Source organism: Nelusetta ayraudi, unplaced genomic scaffold, assembly GCF_046127955.1.
Source record: "Nelusetta ayraudi isolate G7.1 ecotype Tasmania unplaced genomic scaffold, CSIRO-AGI_Nayr_v1 ptg000163l, whole genome shotgun sequence".
NCBI classification, from domain to species: domain Eukaryota; kingdom Metazoa; phylum Chordata; class Actinopteri; order Tetraodontiformes; family Monacanthidae; genus Nelusetta; species Nelusetta ayraudi.
Window position 1 is genome coordinate 311,839 of NW_027466213.1, and position 23,162 is coordinate 335,000.

Genomic DNA, 23,162 nt, shown 5'->3' on the forward strand with positions numbered 1-23,162 from the left:
AACAAGTCTTAATGAAATGACTCCTGAGTTGATAGGTTTTTTTTTTTTTTTTTTTGGGGGGGGGGGGGGGGGTTGTTTTTCTCTCTTTGAAGACTTTTTCATTTTCCCACAATATATTTTGTTCACTTGGCCCGGCAAGCAACTGCGAGGTTTCAATCGATTCATGAGCGCATGTGTTGCGTTTTCCCACGACGTGCTCTAATTGGAGGATCTCGGGACAGGCCCCGCCCCTATTTCCGCCCACTCACTCGACATTGGCCAGCCGGCTCTCTGCTCATGTCGCTCCACGCGGCCGGGAACTCTCGTACGGCTCCCGCGGGCTTCTGGGAAACGACGTTTCGATGCCCGATCGGAGTTTTGGTCGGCGCTCTCCACAGAACTACAACTCCCAGGAGTCACTCAATCCATGGGCGGAGTCTCTGAAATGGGTGAAAAGAAATAATCGACGGAGTTCAGTGGAGGAGTCAACTTTGTAGCGTCAATCATGACTGAAGGAACGTAAGTGTTTGACTTTAATAGATTATGTAAATGACGTAGTGATTATGAGCAGGTTGTTTGGCTTTGCCATGAACATCATTTACCGACTGTAGTTTTCTAATTATTTTTCACCAGTTTAATAGTGTTTGACAATCCTCATGTCAATTACTGTAGTTATAGATTTTAATTGCATCTATTTTATTACTTCTACGGTTTATACGAAGTGATATTCCTGTTTGTTTTGTTTTATTTTTATTGTTTTATTTTTTTTTTTTTTCTGTTCTAGCTAGGGTGACCAGATGCAGACGGCAGTTTTGAATTGCGCAGATACATTTTGGTCTGTGAGCGTGAAGACCGCACGAGAGGAGCAGAGAGGGAGGCTGTCAGACAGAGGGGGGGGGGGGGGGGGGGGGGGGGCGTAGCCGTGCGTGTGTGTATATGTGTCAGCCTTTAGTGTGTGTGTGTGTGTGTGTGTGTGTGTGTGTGCGTGCTTGCTTGTGTGCGTGTGGTGAGGATCCAATCAACAGCCGCGCTCACACCGGCGCGGAAGTGAGGAGCGCACGCGCACCAAAATCAAAACAGCAGCATGCGAGGCTGTGTTCAGCGACGCTAACATTGAATGAATGAAACACGGAGGAGGGCGAAAGGGGGGGGAAGTGCGCCCGCGCGGCAAAGAAAAGGAGACGGAGATGTTAAAAGTATTTACCCGTGGGTGAAGTCACGACACCGACAATGCGAGACTCACTAAAAGCTTCACGTTCTATGGACGCCTTCCCACTAAAACCAAAGCAAGATTCCAACGCAGATAAGGTAACAGCTGCTGAAATAAGCAGTGTTTGTCACACAGTATCGCACTTCCGGTCGTACAGGTTGGAAGACTGTGGTAGTAAGCTATCATCAGTTATATGTATGATATTATTATATCAATTATATAATACTACATGTATTATAATGCACTTGCTGCTTGATATTGACTAAGCTGTGCCTCAACACGTGACTGTTTGTTACTGTGCATAGTTGTCTTCACAATCAAATCAAAGCCTCTATCCTGCCAAGAAGCTGTGTTGTCCAGTAAATACAGATATTTCAAATGCCTCTCTGTTGTTATAGAAATGCGAAAAACATTTTTATTTGCATGTTAGTTATTATCATGGTCCTTTGAATCAAACAGGTGGCAAACTCATACTATGTGCAGGGGCGGAATAATAATAATGATGATAATAATAATAATAATAATAATGATAATAATAATAATAATAATAATAATAATAATAATAATAAACTTTATTTATATAGCACTGTTCATACAAAAGAGATGCAACACACAGTGCTTAACGACAACAACAAAAACCAAAATATATATGTATATATATATATTATAATAATAACAATAACAACAACAATCATAATAGTAACGATAAGAAAAAATAAAATAAAATAGAAATGTTATTTCTTTTAGATTACTATCGATGCTTTGGTAACGTTAATGAGGTGTCCCACTTTGTCCCACTTTGTCCCACTCCCTGTACCACAGCTGGTAAGTTGGGATCTGGTCACCCTAGTTCTAGCCTATATGGCCTCCTCACTGTGCACCACATTCAGAGATCTGCAAGGTTAGATAGATAGATAGATAGATAGATAGATAGATAGATAGATAGATTTACTTTATTAATCCCAAGTTGGGAAACTCCACAGTTGCAGCACTCAAAAAACAAGTCAAGCAGTTATCAAAAACAGTACTGAAGAAGTAGCTACAAAAACACACAAGACAATCTATGTGCAAAAAAAAAAATACAGTTAAAAATGTGCAGAGGCAGGGATAAGCAAGGTTTTCAAACCATTAGTGCATATTTGCCATTGAGTCCAGGAAGAAAAGACCAGAATGTTATCTGTCACACAGCGAGGAAGAGCTATAGAGGGTGATGGCTCTTGGTAGGAAGGATCTCCTGACGCGTTCCTCACACAGGTTCAGTGTCCGCAGGTGATGGGACGTGTTTGTTTTGACTGACAGGCACCTGCGGAGGAGAGGAGGGCCCTACAAGACGCAGCCGGCCACCGACCTGAGCCGCTGGAGGCTGAGCAACCAGGAGGGCAGGCAGACCTGGCGCCACCTGGAGGATGGGGAGGCTCCAGACAGACCGCAGACCATGCTGGAGGCCCATTCCCTGGGCTTGGACACGGTGAGCGCCCCCTGTCTTCGACCTCTTCGAGCAACTGGTGTTTAGTGGCTTTACTTCCTACGTTTGTTTTTTTTATCCCTCCGTAACTTAAATTCACACATTGTCTGTTCAGAGTGAGTTTGTGTCTGCTAGTCCAGCCACCCACACGGCTGTGGACACGGCGCTGAAGGGGATGAAGTTCTACAGCGGCCTGCAGGCCGAGGACGGCCACTGGGCTGGCGACTATGGGGGACCACTCTTCCTGCTCCCAGGTGAGGTCATCCCGACTACACCCCCCATCCTCCACCACGTCCTCGCCCATCCTCTACGTCATGGCCTCTGTGTGTCAAACCCCGACTGGTTGAACCCTGACCTTTTAAGTGTTTTTTTTCTGGCGGGGGGGTTCGCAGGTCTTTTAATCACATGCCATGTGGCCAAGATCCCATTGGCTGAAGCCTGGAAGAAGGAGATGGTGAGGTACCTGCTCTCCGTCCAGCTGCCAGACGGAGGCTGGGGTCTGTAAGTCAGCACTCGCTTTCAGTTCTTCTGGTGTCTTCACACCACTTCAGCAAATTCTGGGCTTTCCTAAACATTTGGGAATAAGAAACTTTAGGTTCTGACTGTTTGGAAACAGGGAATGCGGAAGCTTCAGCCGTTTGTCATGTTTGCCTGCAGACACATCGAGGACAAGTCGACGGTCTTCGGCACGGCGCTGAGCTACACCTCCCTCCGGATCCTGGGGGTGGAGTCAGACCACCCTGACATGGTCCGAGCCCGGAACAACCTGCACAGCAAAGGTACCTGGAGTTGAAATGTTGATCGTCTGCACACAGGTGCTTGTTACCTGCAAAGAAAACAACATGAACGTAGGCACCAGGCAGAATTCAGCGGTGGCACAGTGCAGCATAATGAAGGGAGGAGAGAACCAAGCGTTCCCATCATCCTTTGCACTAATCTCATCAATGCAGGTCTAATGGAAGAACTAAAGTAGCCCCCAGTGTTGAAGGAGAAGGGAGGGGGAAAAAAAGTTTGTGAAGCTGCAGATGCACTTTGGTTTCCCTCCATGGAGAAATGAGGAAAGCAGAAAGTATTATAGAGACACTGCTGGACTAGAGCGAAACACACATATACGTATCGCAACATTCAATGTTTAGTTATAATAATGATAATAATAATAATAATAATAATACATTTTATGTGTATAGGGCTTTTCATAAAACTCAAAAATACTTTACAAGGGCATTCAAATAATTTAATCAGTCCACACAATCAAGCTACAAATAAATCAAACTGCGGGGCACATAAAATTACAAGAAATCAAACAAATTTCAACGAAATTGTAGACGGTGAAGTGTATGACATCAGTTGACATAGTTGTTGTTCCATTAATATTCAATGTTTGCTATTGTGGATAGGTGGCGCTGTTGGGATCCCCTCCTGGGGAAAGTTCTGGTTGGCCATTCTAAACGTCTACAGCTGGGAGGGCATGAACACGCTGCTGCCTGAGATGTGGTGAGTTAGAAGGAGATCCATCTCCAAAGTGACTGATGTGCAATCTTGCCCCAGAGGTTGACCAGTTCTGCACAGCTGCTGAAACCCTCACTTGGGAAAGCTGTGACATTTAAGTCCAATAAAGCCTCAGTGTTAGCAGGACCAGGGTCAAAGTGGATGTGGATTTGGACCTCTAGGGGTTTTTTTTCTGGAAAGGTGAACGTGGCTTTGATGTGGGACACTCACATTGCCCACTCCCCCATCTCTCCCAGGCTCCTCCCCACCTGGATGCCAGCGCACCCCTCCACCCTGTGGTGCCACTGTCGCCAGGTCTACCTGCCCATGAGCTACTGCTACGCTGTCAGACTGGCAGCGGCCGAAGACTCCCTCATCCGCAGCCTCAGACAGGTGTGATACCATGGGCAGCCACCAGAGGGGGCAGTACTCCAGCGATTTATCCTCCGCAATGTGCATGTAGATGCTCTGTGTTTCCACTTGGTCGCTGTTTTTCAGAATGTGCTGGGACTGAAAGTTGAGGAAGCAGGAGTTTGGGTGTTGCCAGAGTGAATCACTGAATCACTGCTTTTTATTTTTCCGTCCAACCCATTGTGATCCATCCTTCCTGACATGTTATCGTGGGAGTTTCCAGGGATGGAATCTTGTTTTTCTCAGCGATCCGGCTTTGAATTCTGTGGACTTTGCAGTGCGAGGCTGCAGTCTCTCTGTTACTTCCACAAGCTTGAACATTAAAATAATGTATCAAAGAGAGGTTCCCACTATGAACAATATGCACTGAATTTCACTTGTCTGTCTCTGTGCAGGAGCTTTATATTGAGGACTACGCCTCCATCCACTGGCCGTCTCAGAGGAACAACGTGGCTGCGTGCGACATGTACACACCTCACAGCTCCCTGCTGACCGTCGCCTACAGTAAGCAGCCGCCGCCGCCGCCAAGCTCCTTTTGCTCACGGCGTCCACCAGTCTTCCCAGTTCTGCTACCCAAGCCGAGTAGAAAGGATGTAAACAGAGGGTTAAATACACTTCTGTTCTGGACAGATACTGTATATATTTTTGGATGAATTAGAACTGGGTCCAACATGTGCATGTTTTCATGTTGTCCTTCTTTGGGATTTTACTCAAACCTTGCAGTGTCCCGTGACTCTGCTCCTCCTCCTCCTTGCAGTGGTGCTGAACGTCTACGAGGCCCACCACAGCACGGCGCTGAGAGGGAGAGCCGTCAAGGAGCTCTACCAACACATCCAGGCCGACGACAGCTTCACCAAGTGCATCAGCATCGGGCCGGTACGGTCGTCTCACAGTCGTCGCATTGTTAGCGGCCCCTGCAGGACAAACGGCAGCGGCGGCGAAGAGAGATGTGAAGTGTTGGGGGTGTTTCTCCTCAGATCTCCAAGACCATCAACATGCTGGTCCGCTGGTACGTGGACGGCCCCACCTCGGCGGTCTTCCAGGAGCACGTGTCCAGGATCGCAGACTACCTGTGGTCAGTGAAAACTGGTTTGTGCTGGTGTAGATGTTCTAGAAATTCCAGCTAAGTTCACAACGGGTGAAAAGCGAAACAAAACAGCGCAATAAACTAATGGGGAAACTGTCTGACTGTTCCAGGATCGGATTGGATGGCATGAAAATGCAGGTGAGGTGAAAAAGTAAAAAGTCACAGATTTCAAAATAGATTTCAAAATACTGCTCCTCAAAAAATGATGCACTAATCAAAACAATAATAAAATGAGTGATAGTTTGACCATTTTTCCAACCTTTGTCGAGCACAGGGAACCAACGGCTCTCAGCTCTGGGACACTTGTTTCGCTGTACAGGCGTTCCTGGAGGTAAGTCTGAGCTGCAAATGTCTAATGTGTTGTATTTACTGGAATCTGTTGGTACAAAATGACTGAGAAAATTCTTGTATTTTTTTAGTGATATGAAGTCACGAAGAACAAATGTTTACCAATATGATTAGCAGGTGAATAGTAGTGGTTAGTTGGTTGGATTAGTAACTTGTTTGACCTCGAACATAGTAGTTATGTCTTATTGCTCGATTAGAATTTTTCATGAGTCCACATTGAAACAATTAGGTGGTATAGAGCAGTTATGATAAGGCAGTGGACCCAGTCAGCAGCCCTGAGGAACCCCTGGGTGACTCCAAGAGGAAACCCCCTGTTTCTTTCACACAGGATGTGAACTCGGTCCCATGTCCTGAATCTATTTCCTGAATGGAAACGCTGTCAACCCTTCCACTGTGTACTGCAAGGGTCATAGGTCAACATGAGAGGATCACAGTTGATTTTTATTATTATTCAAACAGGCGGGAGCCCAGGACGACCCCAGACTCACCAAATGCCTCCAAGATGCTCATCAGTTTCTGATCATCACACAGGTAAAAGCAGCGGCTGCAGAGACTCCTCACGTGGAATCTCAACAATCCAGCTGCATGATTCTTTATTCCCCCTTCTGATTGAACAGATACCTGAGAATCCTCCTGACTACCAGAAGTACTACAGGCAGATGAACAAGGTAGGGCACAGTCGGTGGGCGGAGCCTCTGCAGCTCGGCTCTGAAGGGCCCTGAGGTTCTGGATAGATAGATAGTAGATAGTAAGAGAGATATTAGATAGATACAGAGATAGATATATAGTAGATAGTAAGAGAGATAGAGAGAGAGAGAGAGTAGATAGATAGAGAGAGAGATATTAGATAGATAGATAGATAGTAGATAGAGATAGATAGATAGTAGATAGAGAGATATTAGTAAATAGAGAGATAGATAGATTGAAGATAGAGAGAGAGAGAGAGACAGACAGACAGACAGACAGACAGACAGACAGACAGATAGATAGATATTTTTTGATCTCCAGGAGAAATGTGTGTCTACAGCAGCTTGACAAGGGAACAAGTGTAATAAAGGCCTACATTGCAGTGGTACATAATGACAGTGTGTGGCATACAGTTGTGCAATGGACACTTTGTACACACCAAGAGAGCTTGTGTGTCCTCAGGTGTGTAGTGTGAGTGTGATAGTGTGAGTGTGAGTGTGAGTGTGAGTGTTGTTTGTGCCTAATGATTGCGGGGCTCCTCCGGACCGGTGTTGGTGAGCAGTGTGTGTGGTGGAGGAGTGATGGTGGCCTTGGCTGCTTGTCTCCAGGGAGGTTTCCCCTTCAGCACCCGTGACTGTGGCTGGATCGTGGCCGACTGCACCGCCGAGGGCCTCAAGTCGCTGATGCTGCTGCAGGAACTCTGTCCCTCCGTCTGCCGGCCCGTCGACGCTCAGCGGCTCTACGACGCCGTCAATGTGGTGAGGAACCCAGTGAGGAACCCAGTGAGGAACGTAGACTGTCATCAACAGGACCTGCTCAGGTCGCCTTCGTCTCCAAGATGAAGGCGCAGGACCTGTGGTTGTAAGGATTTCTTTATAAGAAGGTCCTTTTCCTGTGGAGCTCAGCCTCCTGGCCCTGCTCTGTTTGTGGTCATGTGACCCAACCTTTTGCCTTCCGGTTCTGATTGTCCCCACCTTAGATTTATTTATGCATCGTCATTATCATGACTACTACTATCCATCCATCCATTTTCCACCCCCGCTTCTCCCTGAGCTCAGGGCGTCAGGGTCTGCTGGAGCCTCTCCCAGCTGTCACTGGGCGGAGTCAGCGACCTTGCACAACGCATGTTCATATTATTTTTTTTTTACTTCAAGGTCAAGGTGAGGTCACTGGATAAGCCTTTCGGGTTTCCATCCTCACCTGCACATTTCATTCAGAGATATGTAGATGTATTTGTTGTAGTTTAACCTGACGCTGCCGCCCCCTGCAGCTCCTGAGCATGAGGAACCCTGACGGAGGAATCGCCACCTACGAAACCAAGAGAGGAGGAAGACTGCTGGAACTGCTCAACCCCTCTGAAGTGTTTGGTAAGAATGTTTTTTTGCTTTTTTTTTTTTTTTACCGTAATCCACCTGGTTCATGACGCATCGTTTGGGGGCGAAAAGCCAAAAATGTTGCGATGAGCGACGACCTTTCGACGTGTGTGGGCAGGACTCTGCAGATATTCAACAGAAGAGGGAAACAAAAGTCGGATTTCTGTTTCCTGTTTGGTGTTCGGGGAAAAAAAAAAGTCAGATAAAGTTCCTTGCAGCATCGTCAGAACGTTTGCGACACTTGACCTTCGTAAAGGTCAGAGAGAATATGAGGCTGGAAAGAGGATCCTAGAAAGGGGATGCAGCCGCTCGTTGTGAAATGTTTTTCTTGGCAACGCTACATCTCTCTCTCTCTCTCTCTCCCTCCTTCACTCTCTCACTCTCTCACCACTGCCAACAGGTGACATCATGATTGATTACACCTACGTGGAGTGCACCTCGGCAGTCATGCAGGCTCTCAGGCACTTCCAGAAGGCCTTCCCCCAGCACCGCGCCGCAGAGATCAGGTACCACACATCAACCATGGTGTGTGTGTGTGTGTGTGTGTGTGTGTGTGTGTGTGTGTGTGTGTGTGTGTGTGTGTGTGTGTGTGTGTGTGTGTGACGATAAGAGGCTGAGATTCACCTCTGTCTCCTCCAGCGCCACCCTGGAGGCCGGGCTGCAGTACTGCAAGAAGCTGCAGAGGCCTGATGGATCGTGGGAAGGGTTGGTTGGACCTCCTGCTCCTTCTTCATGACTTTCTCTCCTTTTACACCCTGAAGTCCAACCTGAACGAGTCGCCCCCTGTCTTGCCACGTCTCAGGTCCTGGGCCGTGTGTTTCACCTACGGGATCTGGTTCGGCCTGGAGGCCTTCGCCTGTATGGGTCACGTCTACCAGGAAGGGTGAGATTCACCATCATGTGTGTAACACTGGCGTCTGGTGTTGACGTCTCATTAGAGGGGGACTCCAGCGTTCGAGAATGACAAGAAAGTGCACTGTTTTGGAAATGTGACTCGTGTTTACGTTCTAAATGGGGGAAAAAAAACACATTGATTTTTGCTTTGACAAAAAAATACACCTGAATGCTTTGACGATACCTTTGGAAAAGCTGTACATTTGTGTGACACAGAACTGTTGTTTTTTTTGTCAATTATAAAATGATAAGAAACTACTTACTCCCACTAGGGGGTGTCTAATGGAGTAGATGGGAGCACTGTGTCCCAGTACTTCATGATAAATCTTTAATAATCCGTTGATATTCCTCGTCAACTGTTGGAAAATATCCGCAAAATTGTAAAGGAAGTCATTGAAGCTGTGGCACCAGTCAGAGCTGTTCAGGCCGTTCAGAAACTCCTTCAGAAAGAAGTCATTGGAAAAAAAACGACGTTGCATTTTAAACATCAGGCCCAATGGAGGGGATGTGAGGCCCGCAAACGGGCCGCGGGCCGGCAGTTTGACACCCCTGGACTGTTAGGCAAGACTGCAGAACTCCTGAGCAGCACTTCATGCAAACATGTTTGTAATGCAGCGTTATCACTGCAGCCTGCTGGTTATCATTGTGACTGATGGCCTCAGGAATGTCTCCGAGGAGCTCCGACTGCTCAGTGCGAGGCTGCGCCAACGCTTTATAATAAACTCCAGACTTACCCTCCCCCCCCACTCCGCCCCCACCCCACCCCTCTAGAGACGCCTGTGCCGAGGTGCAGAAGGCCTGCAGCTTCCTGCTGGAGCGCCAGATGCGCGACGGCGGCTGGGGGGAGAACTTTGAGTCGTGCGAGCAGCGGCGCTACGTCCAGAGCAGCGAGGCTCAGATCCACAACACCTGCTGGGCTCTGCTGGGCCTCATGGCCGTCAGGTAAAGCGGGCGAGGTGTTGGTGCCGTTGCCTAGCGTCCAGGCTGTCGGCGCCGCAGGAAATAATGAAAAATAATCAAAACGGCTGTTCTGATCCACCGGAACACCTGCAGGCATCCGGACACACAGGCCATCGAGAGAGGAATACAGCTGCTGATCGACAAGCAGCTCCCCAATGGAGACTGGCCTCAGGTCAGTCAGTCATTCATGTTATTCACTCGAGATTACGCCACTTAATCCCGTTGAAAATATCACAAGTCGTCTGCAATTGTGGCTTTCTTTCTTTTTTTTTTCCAGGAGAACATTTCAGGCGTATTCAACAAAAGTTGTGCCATCAGCTACACATCCTACAGAAACGTCTTCCCCATCTGGACGCTGGGACGTTTCTCCGCCCTGCACCCCCGCAGCCTCCTGGCCGGCAAGGTCAAAGCCTGAGCCCGTCACACAGCAGCAAGCAGACTGAAGCACAACTCAAGCACTGTGTGTGTGTGTGTGTGTGTGTGTGTGTGTGTGTGTGTGTGTGTGTGTGTGTGTGTGTGTGTGTGTGTGTGTGTGTGTGTGTGTGTGCTCGCTCGCTCGCTCGCTCTCTGGACTTGATCAGAAATCATTGCACAACTCTCTCACCTTCCACTTCTTTCCCTTTCTTCCTATTTTGCAAATAAAAAAACATGGTCGAAGGAAATGGTCGAAGACAAAACAACATTCCATTGTTATCAGCTTTGTGTGCATCTAAACAGGTTTCCCAGGTTTCACACTGAGTGAGTGAGTAGAATTAATTATTGTGTAAATAATAGAAATAAATTAAGAGACTACATTGAAAAGTAGAAAAGTGTCATTTTATTATGTTTTTGGTTGCTGGTGTGCCATGATTTATTTTTTTTGGTGGCTCCAACCCTTCAGTTTGTCTAAAGCTCAAATAAAAGACTACATGGATGGAGTCGTTCCCAACGCCAAGCATCACTTTCACCTGGAGCTGAAAAATAAGTGTTTTTTGTGACACAGTGAATTTGTTTTTTTTAATATCTATATATATATGAATATATACATAGTAGTTGTGCAACATTGCACCACAATTAAGGTCTTTACAAAAAAAAAAACCTGCACCTGCTGTTCTGGTGTTGCCAGTCAAAGCATTGCAATCATATTGATCAGAACAGGAGTGGCGTTTCTTTCACGATTCAACGTGAGCTAGAAAAGTAGGAGGCGGCCTCCCGTGACTTTCTGACCTTCAGTTTGGCAGAGAAGGCACAGAGACGCCCTGTGTGCCTCAAACAGGTGCCAACACTGTAGCGCAGCGACCCGGGCACCTCTGAAAAAGATGAGAAACGTCAAAGTCATTGAAAGAGACGTTGCTCTGTTTATTAAACTGTTGTTTGTTTGTTTGTTGGTGTTTTTTTTGGCATTTTCAGGTTTATTTGGCACCTTGGAAAGCAGATTGTGCCCACTGGATGGATGTATACACATATATACACACTACCAGTCAAAAGTTCTTTGTCTTGACTACTTTCTACACTGAAGACATCAAATATATGAGCGAGATCTGTGGATTAGTGTGGCAAAAGAAAGAAATGTTCAATGCCTAAATATGTGATGTTGTATATATTTTACATGAAGGGTGGCAGTTCTGGATCATCTCAAATATCAAACTGTTTGTTTAATACATATTCCACATGTGTTCATTCACAGTTCTGATGCCTTTATCGACAACCGACAATGTCAGTTGTCGTGAAAATGAAAGAAAAAACCTGAAATCAGAAGTTTGTGTCCAAACCTTTGACTGGTGGTGTTTACCAGTACAGCTATGCTGCTGTACAGCAGTGGGTTGGTTGTCAGTTTTCAGTTGGCTTTCTCTTTGATTTTGACAGCACCTTTGGATGTGATTTAGCGCTTTACCAATAAAAGTTTGTTGATTCATTGAATTGAATGTCTGGCGACGAGTTGACAGCTTGAACGGATACGTGTCCTAGTCGCAGGAGTCGTTCCCTGATTGAATTAAAACCCCTTAGAGCCGTCTCTGTGACAAGGCTGCATTCATGCAGCGAGGTGAAAGGTGTGGCTCCTCCCGGAATGTTTGGAGACGCTTCGTTGACTTTAAGCTACGTGTGGCGCACCGGGCGAAGGTGATGCGGAGATCTGACACGCCTCACTGGGACTTTCCACGTGAGCGCAGTGTTTATTAGCCTTGCCAATGTGCACGACGAGGTCACGGCCACGTTCCAAACTGGTCAAGCCAGAGTTCCACCACCCTGCTCCGTTTGTCAAATCCTTCCATCCATCTTCAACACCGGCTCGTTCCCGGACTCATGGTTGCAGGTGTTTGGAATATTTAGAGTATATAAAAATATAAAATATACTTAAAATAACGTTACGCTTATATGTATTTATTTGTTTGTCCATGTCAGTAGAAAACTAATACATGCACATATTTCTCTTGATAGAGAGATATCTGTAGGTGAGGTCGCAAAGCAGAAAGGCCGATACAATGACCTCACCTTGACCCAACAGTAATTTAAACAAAGCAAAGACACAATATTAACTTTGTGCAAGATATAGAAAAAATAATAGTAAAAAGTAAACTCAATAAAACAACTTAAAACAATGATAACATTAATAGTGGTGATAGTAGTAGTATTGATAATGACAATACATAAATAGGAGGTTGTTTGTCCCGGCTGAACAACCAGAACCAATAGACTGGATGACTATTGCTGCACAAGACTGTGGAGTCTTTTCAACTCCACATTCTTCAGCTGGTTTTCATGGAATGTTTTTCAAAACGAGTCGTCGGAGCTATGTTGGGCATTATTCACAAAAACCTGCATTTGGCTTTCAAGGATACAACTCATAAATTGGGCCTTGAGCCTTGCGTTGGAATGTGTCAGCCCAAATCTGACGTTACGCTATGGAAACACAGCTTGGTGGCAGTTTGGCCGGAAAGCAGAGCGGTCCGAGCAGCGAGCCCTGCGGAACCACGCGCTGGTCATGTGTACTTTGTTCACCTGAAAGATCCGCTGCTCATCATCCATCACCGTCGATCCACGGTGAACACAACAGATTGTTTGGTGTGTCACACAGCCAGATATTTGCGAGTTGTGTACTCCAGAAGGTGTGGCTGTGTTTTTCTCTCCGCGCTCCGCTTCAACTCCGAGTTGTTTTTTCATTTTGCCGTGTCGAGTGCTTTGTGAGCGCAGGCGAAGACACAAGCCTGTCAGTGGTGCGTGCTAATGCTGCGTCCTCGCTCGTTCACTCCACATTTTTTCCATCTCCAGATAACATCGCACACAGGTTGTCGACGACGACGACGACAAACAGGCTCGGCAGATACTCTGCAAGAACACACGTCTGCAAAACACATTTTCATGTTGTCGCAGTGAGCGTTCACAGTCGATACACAGACACAGGCACCAGTCAGTGGGCAGGATGAGCATCACGGATCAAAGCGGACGCACTGCTCCAGACACATCAGTCCGGGTGGATTTTGTTTGGTGTGGACGTACTGTACGTGGAGGCGTATCTCCTGCAGCCCTGACCGGGTGAAGGTCCTGCTGCCCCTGTCCTGCAGGTTGAGGTGTGGTTCCCTATAAAAGCCGCCGCAGGTGCCTGTCGCCTCTGTGCAGCCTCCCGTCGAGCACAGAGTAAGTTCCCCAAGATCACACCTCTCCACTGCACTTTATCCACACTGGCAATGATTTCAGTTCTGTAAATATAGAGGTGTTTTTTTTTATATCCTTTAGATTCTGTATCTCTCATTTTTTGTATGTCGTTTTTTTTTGTTTGTTTTTAACTGATTCACCTGTGCTATATTTGTATTGCGTTATATTTCTTTTTTTCCTACTTTTCCTAAGAATTTCGTGATGCTTGCGTCATAATTTTGAATCTTGAACTCCGAACTTTACTTTCTTTGTGATATTTTTATTTTTTTCACTTCTGTGTTTTCTCGTCTTGCAGGAACTGGACTTTGGAAATGCCTCGAAGGAAAAGTACAATTCTGCCGTTTTGACGTTTTCTTTTCCCTCACAATTTCCCTCTTTTCTCTTCCAACACGCCGTCACTAAGTGCTGATTTGTGTCTGATCACAGAAGGAGACTGCGGTAAGGGAGGCCACGGCCACGGCCACGGCGGCCACGGACACGGTGGACACGGAGACAAACATGGACCTTGCGACAAGCGCAAACGCAAACACAAGAAAGGCCACAAGCACAAGCACTGCCACAAGAAGGGGAAGGACAGCCACGGGGTAAGAACCAGCAGAGACCCCCAGACTCTCACCACCTGCTGGGTCCTGCTCACCTTCCCAGCACGCTCGTTGGAAGCAAACGTCCAAAAATATAGAATCTGAAATAAAGATCTTGGATAAAATCTGCAGATCTGCAGTAAGCAGCCTGATTAGCCCCGTGTTTCCAGCCTCCTGCTTAAAACGGAGGCTTTTGTTGCACATTCGTGACAATCCGCATGTTTGGGAGGCGATGGAAACAAGGCGCTGCCAGAGGGCGGAGCCGACACCCTGCTGAGGGTGTGCTCACTAACCTGGGAGAGGTATCAGTGCCCTTTGTGACATCATGAAGCGCTGCCTGATTTCCAGAGATGAGCGTTATGGAAAAGTGAGTGTGGGGTGGGAGGGGCAAGCAAAGGAGGACGTCTGTCATTTGGAGTTGATTGACACAATACATATTATTGTTGGAAACATTTTCAGTGGGGACTTTTTAACAAAACACGAAACCTTTTGTGCTTCTTCTCCTCCTCCTCCTCCTCCTCCTCCTCCTCCTCCTCCTCCCCCTCCTCCTCCTCCTCTCAGTCATCCAGCAGTTCCTGCAGCAGTAGCAGTAGCAGTAGCAGCAGCAGCAGTGACTCTGATTAGACCGGGACTCATTCCAAGGGCCAATCATCTTCCCTGAACCTCTGCAAAAAAAAAATAAAATAAAATAAAATAATAAAAAAAAAAAACATTCCTTTTTCTATCAAATATACGTTCATGGTCCTGACATGTTGAAATCGCATACTTAATCTGATTCTATGACCTTGAATAAACTGATCAGAACCAAACCTGCTTTGTTGTGTGAGTCTGAGTCATTGCACCACCAGGCAGCGGACGCCGCTCAACTCCGAGTTGAATGAGAGAGAAAGTGTGTGTGGGTGTGACGGCTCCCAAAGCAAAGTGACCACTAGGAGGCACTACTGCCCCTGCAACCGCTCTCCATCCGAGGTGTGGCTTATTTGCTGCTGGATAAAAGCAGGCCGTGTTCGCCGCGGTGCTGTGGATCCGCTTCACTCTCGGGCTCAGTAAGTTCTCCGTTACGTCTTCGGCCTCGAGCGCTCTTCTGATTGGCTGCCTGCTTTGAAGAGCTTTCTGCTTTATTTTCCTTTTAAAGGTGATACATCTGTTTTCTGTCACGTGTCGGTTAGTTAGTTTAGTTAGGTTTTTTTTCTTTTGATAAATCTCGGGTTATTTTAAGGACATGAACAAGATCATGTTCCAATAAGTGGATCTTTTTTCATTTCAGGGTTTTCAGGACCAAAAGTCTGAAATGTTTGGACAAAACAGAGGTAAAGATGATTTTTTTTTCCTCCCCCCCCCAGTCCTCGTATCTCAACCCACACACCTTTAAACACACACACACACAACTTCAGTTTCTGCATCGCAAATATTCATTCTCTAATGATTCAGAAAGTAAAACGCTGTGGGACATAAAGCACTGGGTTTGTTGTTTGTTTCCCCACAGAGAACCAGTTCCCCTTGAACTACGGTCCTCGACCAGGAGCAGGAGGACACGCAAACTGTCCATCTGGCAGTGCGCCTTGTCAGCCCGGCCCTCCACAGCCATGCAGTCCACCAGCACACGGCCCTGTAGCTCCACCTTGTGGTGGAGGGTATGGAGACCATGGTTACAGACCAGACCCGTGTTATGATTATGGAAGTGGACATGGACACCATGGTCATGGACATGGACATGGACCTCATGGACATGGACATGGTCATCATGAACATGGTCATGGTCATGGACATGGACACCACGGTCATGGACATCATGAACATGGGCATGGACATGGACATGGACATGGACATGGACATCATGGTCATGGACATGGACACCATGGTCATGGACATGGACACCACGGTCATGGTCTTCATGAACATGGACATGGACACCATGGACATGGTCATCATGACCATGGACATGGTCATCAGGAACATGGACATGGTCATGGACATGGACACCATGGACATGGTCATGGACATGGACCTCATGGACATGGACATGGTCATCATGAACATGGTCATAGTCATGGACACAGGCACAAGCATGGACACATGCACAACCACTGCCACAAAAAAGGAAAGAAGTGCCATGGGGTAGGAAGCAGTTCTTCTTCTTCTTCTTCTTCTTCTTCTTCTTCTTCTTCTTCTTCTTCTTCTTCTTCTTCTTCTTCTTCTTCTTCTTCTTCTCTTCTTCAGTGAATTAACCTCTGGTGTCTCTCTCCCTGCTTCAGTCCTCGAGCAGCTCCTGCAGCAGCGACTCTGACTAGCCACGAAGATCTCTGGACCGTGATAAAGACCTTCAGTTTATTGGACGTCTTCAACTCGAGCTGTCAGCCCCTCCCTTCGTCTGACTGACATAAAAAAAAAAAAAAAGAAAATCTCATAAACCCTCCTCTGATCCTGGCCTCATTTTTTTTGTTCTATTTGATATGGTTTCTGCATGTGATGTTTGCAATAAAACACAGTTGGCTATGAATACAGGAGTGGAAAAACCTGTTATATTTTACTCAATAGTGAATATTGTCATATATGCCAAAGAAGCTTTTCTCTGTGTGTGTGTTTCTAAAGGTTTGGCTGAATCAGGTGCACGCTAACAAATCAAAATTAGCTGGACGGAACAAACGCTGGTGACTGAACTGAAATACACTGCACTTGGAGACTTTAGACGGATTCTTAGTGCAATACAGTACATCACCAATGCATGAGGTGTCCAGAAATGTGTTTTCGACCACTGTATTGATATAATAAATGCAAAGATAACTGAAGTGTATGTGAATTGTAGGTTTTTTAAATATCTTGTCAATACACGCAGAACCACGTTTTAAAATAGTGACCAGTCTCAGTGACAGGCAGTTTTACTGCTTTGTGGGGCAAATTACAGGGCTTTTTTTTTTTTTGCAGGTGAATAACCCGACAATTGGTGCCAACGAAGATCAGTAAAAAAAAATTTAAAAAGTTATAAAAAAAAAAGGGGGGTCATGATCCAGATTGAATCAGGACAGTGTTGTGGCAGCAGTTGTTGTTTATGGATGGTGTGTGGTGAGGCGTGGTGAGAGGAAACTCCCTGCAGAGATACAGCGAGATTGATAAGATGTGGCTGTGTAGGTTGGAAACACTTTTTTTTTTTGTATAGAACATTTATTTTTATACACCAACATGTTTATATTGATTATGTTTATCATTCTGTATTTCTATATTTGAACTATTTATTTATATATGTCTATATACATAGATATATATAGACATATATATAGATATATATAGATATATATAGATATATCTACATCTATATTGTGAGAGCTTTATTGTTCATGCTGCAACTCATTCTGGCTGCTTCTCTCTCTCTCTCTCCCTCCCTCCATTTTTTATATGTCCTTTTCACCCCAACTGGTCGATGCAGATGACCTCTGACCTCTGGAGTCTGGATCTGCTCTAGGTTTCTTGCCACAGGGGAGTTTTTCCTGGCCAGTGCTGCCCTCGCTTGCCCTGGGGGCCCACTTGGTTTTTCCTCTAAAAGTACAAGGCGCTTGGAGATGCCTTCGGTTGTGATTTAACGCTGCACAAATGTAACTTGATTGATTGAGTTCATTTCAGTCCAGCGGAGCAACTTTTTTTTTTGTTTTTTTGTTCCTTAAAGAGGAGAAATTTTGTACAAACAGTTGCCACTAGAGGGTGCTGCCGTACAGTTCAGGACTGGTGGGGGGAAGCTGAGCAAACTATTTTTTGCTCAGCCCTTTAGCTCACAGCTGACGGTTCTACACACTTTCAACCTCATTCTAATGACGGCGCGACAAAAACATTTCAATGCTGAGCGATCGGGGGAAGCAAAGCAAAACTGTCACTGGGAAGAAGGAATCCCGACCTTTGCTCCGCGCCGCTGCTCCCGCTCACCATGCCACTCCTCAGCACATTCTTCCATCATAAAAAGCCTTGTTTTGCCATTGGGGCGTCAACACACTGTAAATGTATCCAGAAAAGGTAAGAGGGAGTCGACGCCCATGGTGCCTCATTGTCTGTGGGCAGGGGGGGGGGGCGAGACCGTTCATCCCTCTGCCAACATTCATTTCAGATTTTTGAAAAAAAAAAAATACAAACTGTGCATCTAAAATATTGAATTCTGCAGGTGTTGTGGAAACACGTTCGTCCATTTACTTTCTGTGGAGTTCAAAGAACAGCAATAAAATAAAAAACACACTCAATAAAGAGATTATACAGTATCAATAAAAACAAAGGATGCCCAAAAATGTTGAAAAAATAGCAACAACCAAAAAATGAAAACTTTTCTACATCTACATTTTCCTACATGCTTCACTGTGCATTATTTTACTTTTATTGCCTTGATGTGTAAAAGAATAAGGAAGTATTCAGTCCCATATATCACATGGGCACCTCTGCATACACCCATGCAGGTCACATCCAGGAGGTTTGTGACGCGATGAGTCAGAAAGGTAAGCAGACTGCAGGTATAAATAGGAGCAGCAGACGACGGCAGCTTCGGGATCAGCTGTGCAGCACACGGTAGGTTCTCCTCCTCAGCAGTAACATCTCCAAAACAACCTTGTTCCTGACTATCAACATGCCTGTTTCTTTCACTCTCAGTGTGTGATCCAACTTTTCGTCATGTACGGCCACAATCAAGGTGAGACAAAGAAACAAGAAAGAAACAAGAAACCCCTCCAAAATATTAATGTGGATTTTGGAGGGAAAAGGAAGGACTCATTTCTCTTCCTTCATGTGTGTCCAGGTGGAGGTCAGTACCCGGGGTACCCCAACCAGCCGGGTGGGTACCCAGGGCAACCTAACCAGCCGGGGGGCTACCCAGGTGCCTACCCACCTGTCTGCCCCCAGCAGCCAGGACATGGCCACGGCCCTGCACCTGGTTATGGGCAGTGCCAGGGCCAGGGCCATTGCCAGGGCCAGAGCCATGGACATGGACATGGACATGGACATGGACACGGCCACGGCCACGGACATGGACATGATCATGGACACGGTCATGGACACGGTCATGGACATTGCGACAAGAAACACAAGCACAAGCATGGCCACAAACACGACAAGTGCCACAAGAAGGGGAAGAAGTGTCATGGGGTAGGTGTCCTCGCAGAGATACTGGGACATGAGAACTAAAACTGCAAATACACACGATTAAAAGTGATGCATTTACTTTTTAAATTTTTAGTTAGAAATGAAATGACGGAAACCTTTTTACAAAGCTGTAAAATGAATGACTCACTAAGAATCCCCACCTCCATTTTCAGAAGGTGCTTTTTTTTTTTTTTTTTTTTAACTTTGCGTTTGATTCCTTCCGCAGTCGTCCAGCAGCTCCTGCAGCAGTGACTCGGATTAGATGAAGACTTCCAGAAACCTTCCTGCCTTCTCTCACACATAGTCTTCAAATATACAATGTCTATCCACTCTTCTTGATGGATGAAAAGTGGATCCTGGTCCTGAAGTCTGAGTTTTAAGGTATCACTGTAATCCTGAGTGTGTTTGTATGAGCTGAACCCAAAGGAAAAATAATAATAAACGACAAAACCTTGCAATCAAATGTTCCACTGTGTAGTCTTTTGCTTTTGTAATTGTGTGTATGCTTTGGCCACATTAGCCAAGACACGCCCTGGTCTACTCTGTTAGCCCAGCAAAGCCCAACAGGGTCCGTTTGTTCTGCCACGCCTCAGAAGTGCCCGTGCAGCACTCTTCCTTATCTGAACTTTGATAGTCCGCGTGATCAACGATCAATCAATGAACTCAGCCACCCTGAGGTTTTACCCTTTGCACGTGTTCACCAGTCTGGATCACTTACAGTTAATAAAGGTTAAAAGATAATCAGCGGTTGGTGATAATACAAACACGCACAGAGAAAATAATTCCATGGACGTATATGTAATTGTTGTGACGAGGGTGCTATCTGATGTGTTACGAATGCACTATTATCGTACAATGTCAATAATATCAGTTGACGTGAGATACAGATAGCCAATAGCAGGAACTGGGAATAGAGAAGCAGGTACAAAGAAAATGGAATTAGAACACTTTTTGAAGAAAAGCTGTAAGAGTTGTAAATTAAATGCACTGTTTCACGAAATAAAATATCGCAAAGGGTCCAAAATATTTAATATAAGTGTGGTTAAAATAGGTGGCGGACTGGCTTCAACCAGCATGACCTATTCTGCTTGACAGGTGGCAGTGTGGCGACTTGCAGCAGCAACCCCAACAAAAACACTTCCCTCGGTGGTGCTTCCGCCATGCTTCCGCCCACCGCAACGTCACAGAACCGGCGGCCAATGGCAGGCAGCACAGGGCCTCTTCCCGGAAGTGCTCGCAGCACGGCAGCACAGAGACACACAGCGGAGAGAAGCAGCAGGCAGCGGCTCAAAGTCAGAACACAGACATGTCGCTGGCCGTGTTGACGTCCACTTTCAGGTCGGTACCGACTAGAAGCGGTCAATTATTGGTCTGTAAACTCGCTGCTGTCCCGCAAACAGCGGACATGCTAAGATAAGTGCTCGGCGGGACAGCCTGTGGATCAAAGGAGTTAAAGGACAACCATTTGTTTTCGTTTTGATAATAAATGAAATGAAGCTCAATGACTGAATTGTGTCCCCATAAGTTTGCAGCGGCGGCTGCTGCTGTTTCATCCCATATTTAAGTACTGTTAAACATTGTTCCTGCAGACTGAGGTCCATCTGCAGACTGCAGCGGATCCAGAGCCACATGGTGGGTTACTATTTGTCCTTCTTACTTATTTACTTACCTACTTCCTTGGCTGGTTGTGGTTGCTTGCAGTCATACAGTGAAGGCTTTTTCTTTCAGCTTCAAGACTTCCACATACCACTACACAAGTCCTCTAAAGTAACCCACTGTTTGAAATGCGGTGTTTTCATCTTGTTCACTTTTTCCTTTCCTCCCCATCCTCCTCCTCCTTCTCCTCCTCCTGTTTCTCTCTGTTTGGGCCCTAGATGTCGAGTCGTGCCGAGGCCGAGGTCCTCATGGAGAAGGTGGGCTGTGCTGGTGTGATCACCATGAACAGACCCAAGGTCCTGAACGCCCTCAACTTCAGCATGGTCCGACAGATCTACCCTCAGCTGAAGGTGTGTGGAAGGAGCCTCTGGGGCGAGGTCACAAGATGCCGAGGCCCTCTGACTGTGTCCAGGGGTCAAGTGTTGCAGCCGTTACTGATTGCAGACGCTCGCCAGTGTGAGGCCAAAGGTCTCAGGTTGTGGCCGAGGTTTCTCTGGCATTGGCTCACATTTGTAGTCGCACTTTAAAAATAACGCTTCTGTCCAGATTTAATGCAAACTGCTTTACTGCTGACGTTAAGGCAAGCCGACTAGTTTTTGGTCACTTCAGTGTGTTTCACTTCTCATCCGACCGAAAGGCTTCTTCAAAATCATCTCAATGGTCTACAGGTTACCAAAAACTGCGATGATGATTGTTGATGGTTCATTTTTTTTTTTTTTCTTCGGTAAATGCAGACATGGGCAGATGACAAAGAGACGGCCATCGTCATCATCAAGGGAGCAGGTGGAAAAGCCTTTTGTGCAGGTGGAGACATCAGAGGTGAGCAGCTGTGGTGTGTGCACGTGTGCGTTTTGTTTGTACCGCAGTAAAACTTGTTCTAGAAAAACATGCTGTGGAATGTTGTCCAAATAACAGAACATCTGTGACGTGCAAATATATGAAGTACTCGGTATGGGTGAGCGCAGTAATGCAATCCCGTGCTGAAACCCTGTCTCCTGAACACCCAGCGGTCACAGAAGGAGGTCCAGTGGTGGGGGAGCAGTTCTTCCGAGAGGAGTACACGCTCAACTACACCATCGGTCAGACACGACACAGCAGCAGCATCACATGTGAACGTTATGGGGTTTTAATTGTTCAAGTGCGTTTCGGCTGACTTCCTGCTCAATGTGTTTTGTCATTCAGGAAGCTACAAGAAACCATACGTGGCGCTGATAGATGGAATAACAATGGGAGGGGTGAGTGTTGCTATTTCATTGGATTCACTGTGAGAAACTCTATTGACACGATTGAATGGTATTTCATTTTTTTTTTTATGGGTTTTTTTAATGCATTTTCTGCTGGAGTTAAATGGCCTCCAAGCCAAGTGTTGTTAGGTGTTATATGTAGGTTGGCCTGCAGGTGTCAGTAGTGAGCTTTCTGCCGCTGTTACCTGCTGCCAGGGGCAAGGTGGCCTATGATTGGATGAAATGTGAAGTGACAAATCATATTTTCTTTCACTTTTTTTTTTTTGTTTTTTTTTGCGGTTGGGTGGGGGGGGGTAGGCGGGGGGGGTTGCTAAAAATAGGAGTGTGTGTTTTTGTCCTGGTTGTGTGTTTTGTGTTATTCCAGCTGATCCACAATCAGCCTGACCTGTCTATGACCTGAGCCTCGGCTTTAATTTTCCCTCAAGGTTCATGCTGGTCACACACATTATTTTTTTTTTTTTTACTGGCTGTCATTGGCAAGGTGGCATTGTGTGAATGCGTGCCGTGCTGTTGTGTGTTTGTTGTGTTTGGGCTGGACATGGATTCACTGATGTGTGCTTTTGGGGGTTATTTTGCCAAATAGTGTGAAAAAAAGAGTGGAATTAATTGTAGGGCTGCAAGGATGAGTCGGCGTAATTGATACTCATTAACATACCGATGATATTTGACGTTGAACAAAAATAATATAACAGCTATGTCGCAGATGAATGGTTTGCGTGTCTCTATTTTGATAGGTTTGTTTAAAAACGTCAGCTGTGAAGATTTGAGCGAGTTGGATGAAACAGAACAGGAGGTGAAAATAAAGAAGATCGTCGTGACTCATCTAAAACATGATAGATTGGATTAGTCGACAACAGAAGTGGTTGTTGGTTGCAGCGCTAATTATTTTTCAGTAAATTGTTTAATAACAACCACGTCTCCTTAAAGAGACAGTCGACGCCATTTATATAATAGCAATTTATTTTTTTTGAAAAGTGATGAAAGCCGAGGCTGCGCTTCATGGACGCTTCATGGATACGACGGGAGTCTGCCGC

At 46.0% G+C, this 23,162-nt stretch overlaps 3 protein-coding genes and 1 long non-coding RNA gene across 5 annotated transcripts in view; all 4 read left to right on the plus strand.

Moving 5' to 3' along the window:
* Positions 1–99: 99 nt before the first annotated feature.
* Positions 100–10,486, plus strand: lss (lanosterol synthase (2,3-oxidosqualene-lanosterol cyclase)). The gene is made up of 22 exons (XM_076013998.1): positions 100–498; positions 2,489–2,657; positions 2,770–2,908; positions 3,047–3,155; positions 3,312–3,433; positions 4,052–4,148; positions 4,400–4,535; positions 4,949–5,057; positions 5,311–5,429; positions 5,531–5,628; positions 5,751–5,778; positions 5,915–5,971; positions 6,448–6,519; positions 6,606–6,656; positions 7,284–7,433; positions 7,946–8,042; positions 8,449–8,554; positions 8,688–8,753; positions 8,851–8,931; positions 9,714–9,884; positions 9,996–10,074; positions 10,180–10,486. The coding sequence occupies exons 1-22, from the start codon at positions 485–487 to the stop codon at positions 10,315–10,317; spliced, it is 2,208 nt and encodes a 735-aa protein (XP_075870113.1). The 5' UTR covers positions 100–484; the 3' UTR covers positions 10,318–10,486.
* A 2,778-nt stretch (positions 10,487–13,264) lies between these two features.
* Positions 13,265–14,925, plus strand: LOC142880241 (uncharacterized). Its single transcript, XR_012925405.1, has 4 exons — positions 13,265–13,517; positions 13,831–13,862; positions 13,962–14,119; positions 14,678–14,925. It is a non-coding gene; the product is annotated as an uncharacterized LOC142880241 (long non-coding RNA).
* A 160-nt stretch (positions 14,926–15,085) lies between these two features.
* Positions 15,086–16,616, plus strand: LOC142880240 (uncharacterized). 2 transcript variants are annotated; one of them, XM_076014009.1, is made up of 4 exons: positions 15,086–15,162; positions 15,384–15,426; positions 15,603–16,234; positions 16,372–16,616. In XM_076014009.1, the coding sequence occupies exons 3-4, from the start codon at positions 15,753–15,755 to the stop codon at positions 16,493–16,495; spliced, it is 606 nt and encodes a 201-aa protein (XP_075870124.1). In that variant the 5' UTR covers positions 15,086–15,162; positions 15,384–15,426; positions 15,603–15,752; the 3' UTR covers positions 16,496–16,616. The 2 variants fall into 2 exon arrangements, with proteins under 2 accessions (XP_075870124.1, XP_075870123.1); XM_076014008.1 differs by having other exon boundaries at positions 15,095–15,251.
* Positions 16,617–20,430: 3,814 nt separating this feature from the next.
* hibch (3-hydroxyisobutyryl-CoA hydrolase) overlaps positions 20,431–23,162 on the plus strand; it is a 13,845-nt gene continuing 11,113 nt past the window's right edge. Inside the window, exons 1-6 of the mRNA XM_076013981.1 lie at positions 20,431–20,566; positions 20,818–20,860; positions 21,103–21,234; positions 21,619–21,703; positions 21,892–21,963; positions 22,067–22,119. Coding sequence (XP_075870096.1) covers positions 20,535–20,566; positions 20,818–20,860; positions 21,103–21,234; positions 21,619–21,703; positions 21,892–21,963; positions 22,067–22,119 — 417 coding nt within the window. The 5' untranslated portion in view covers positions 20,431–20,534. The remainder of the gene's footprint in view (positions 20,567–20,817; positions 20,861–21,102; positions 21,235–21,618; positions 21,704–21,891; positions 21,964–22,066; positions 22,120–23,162) is intronic.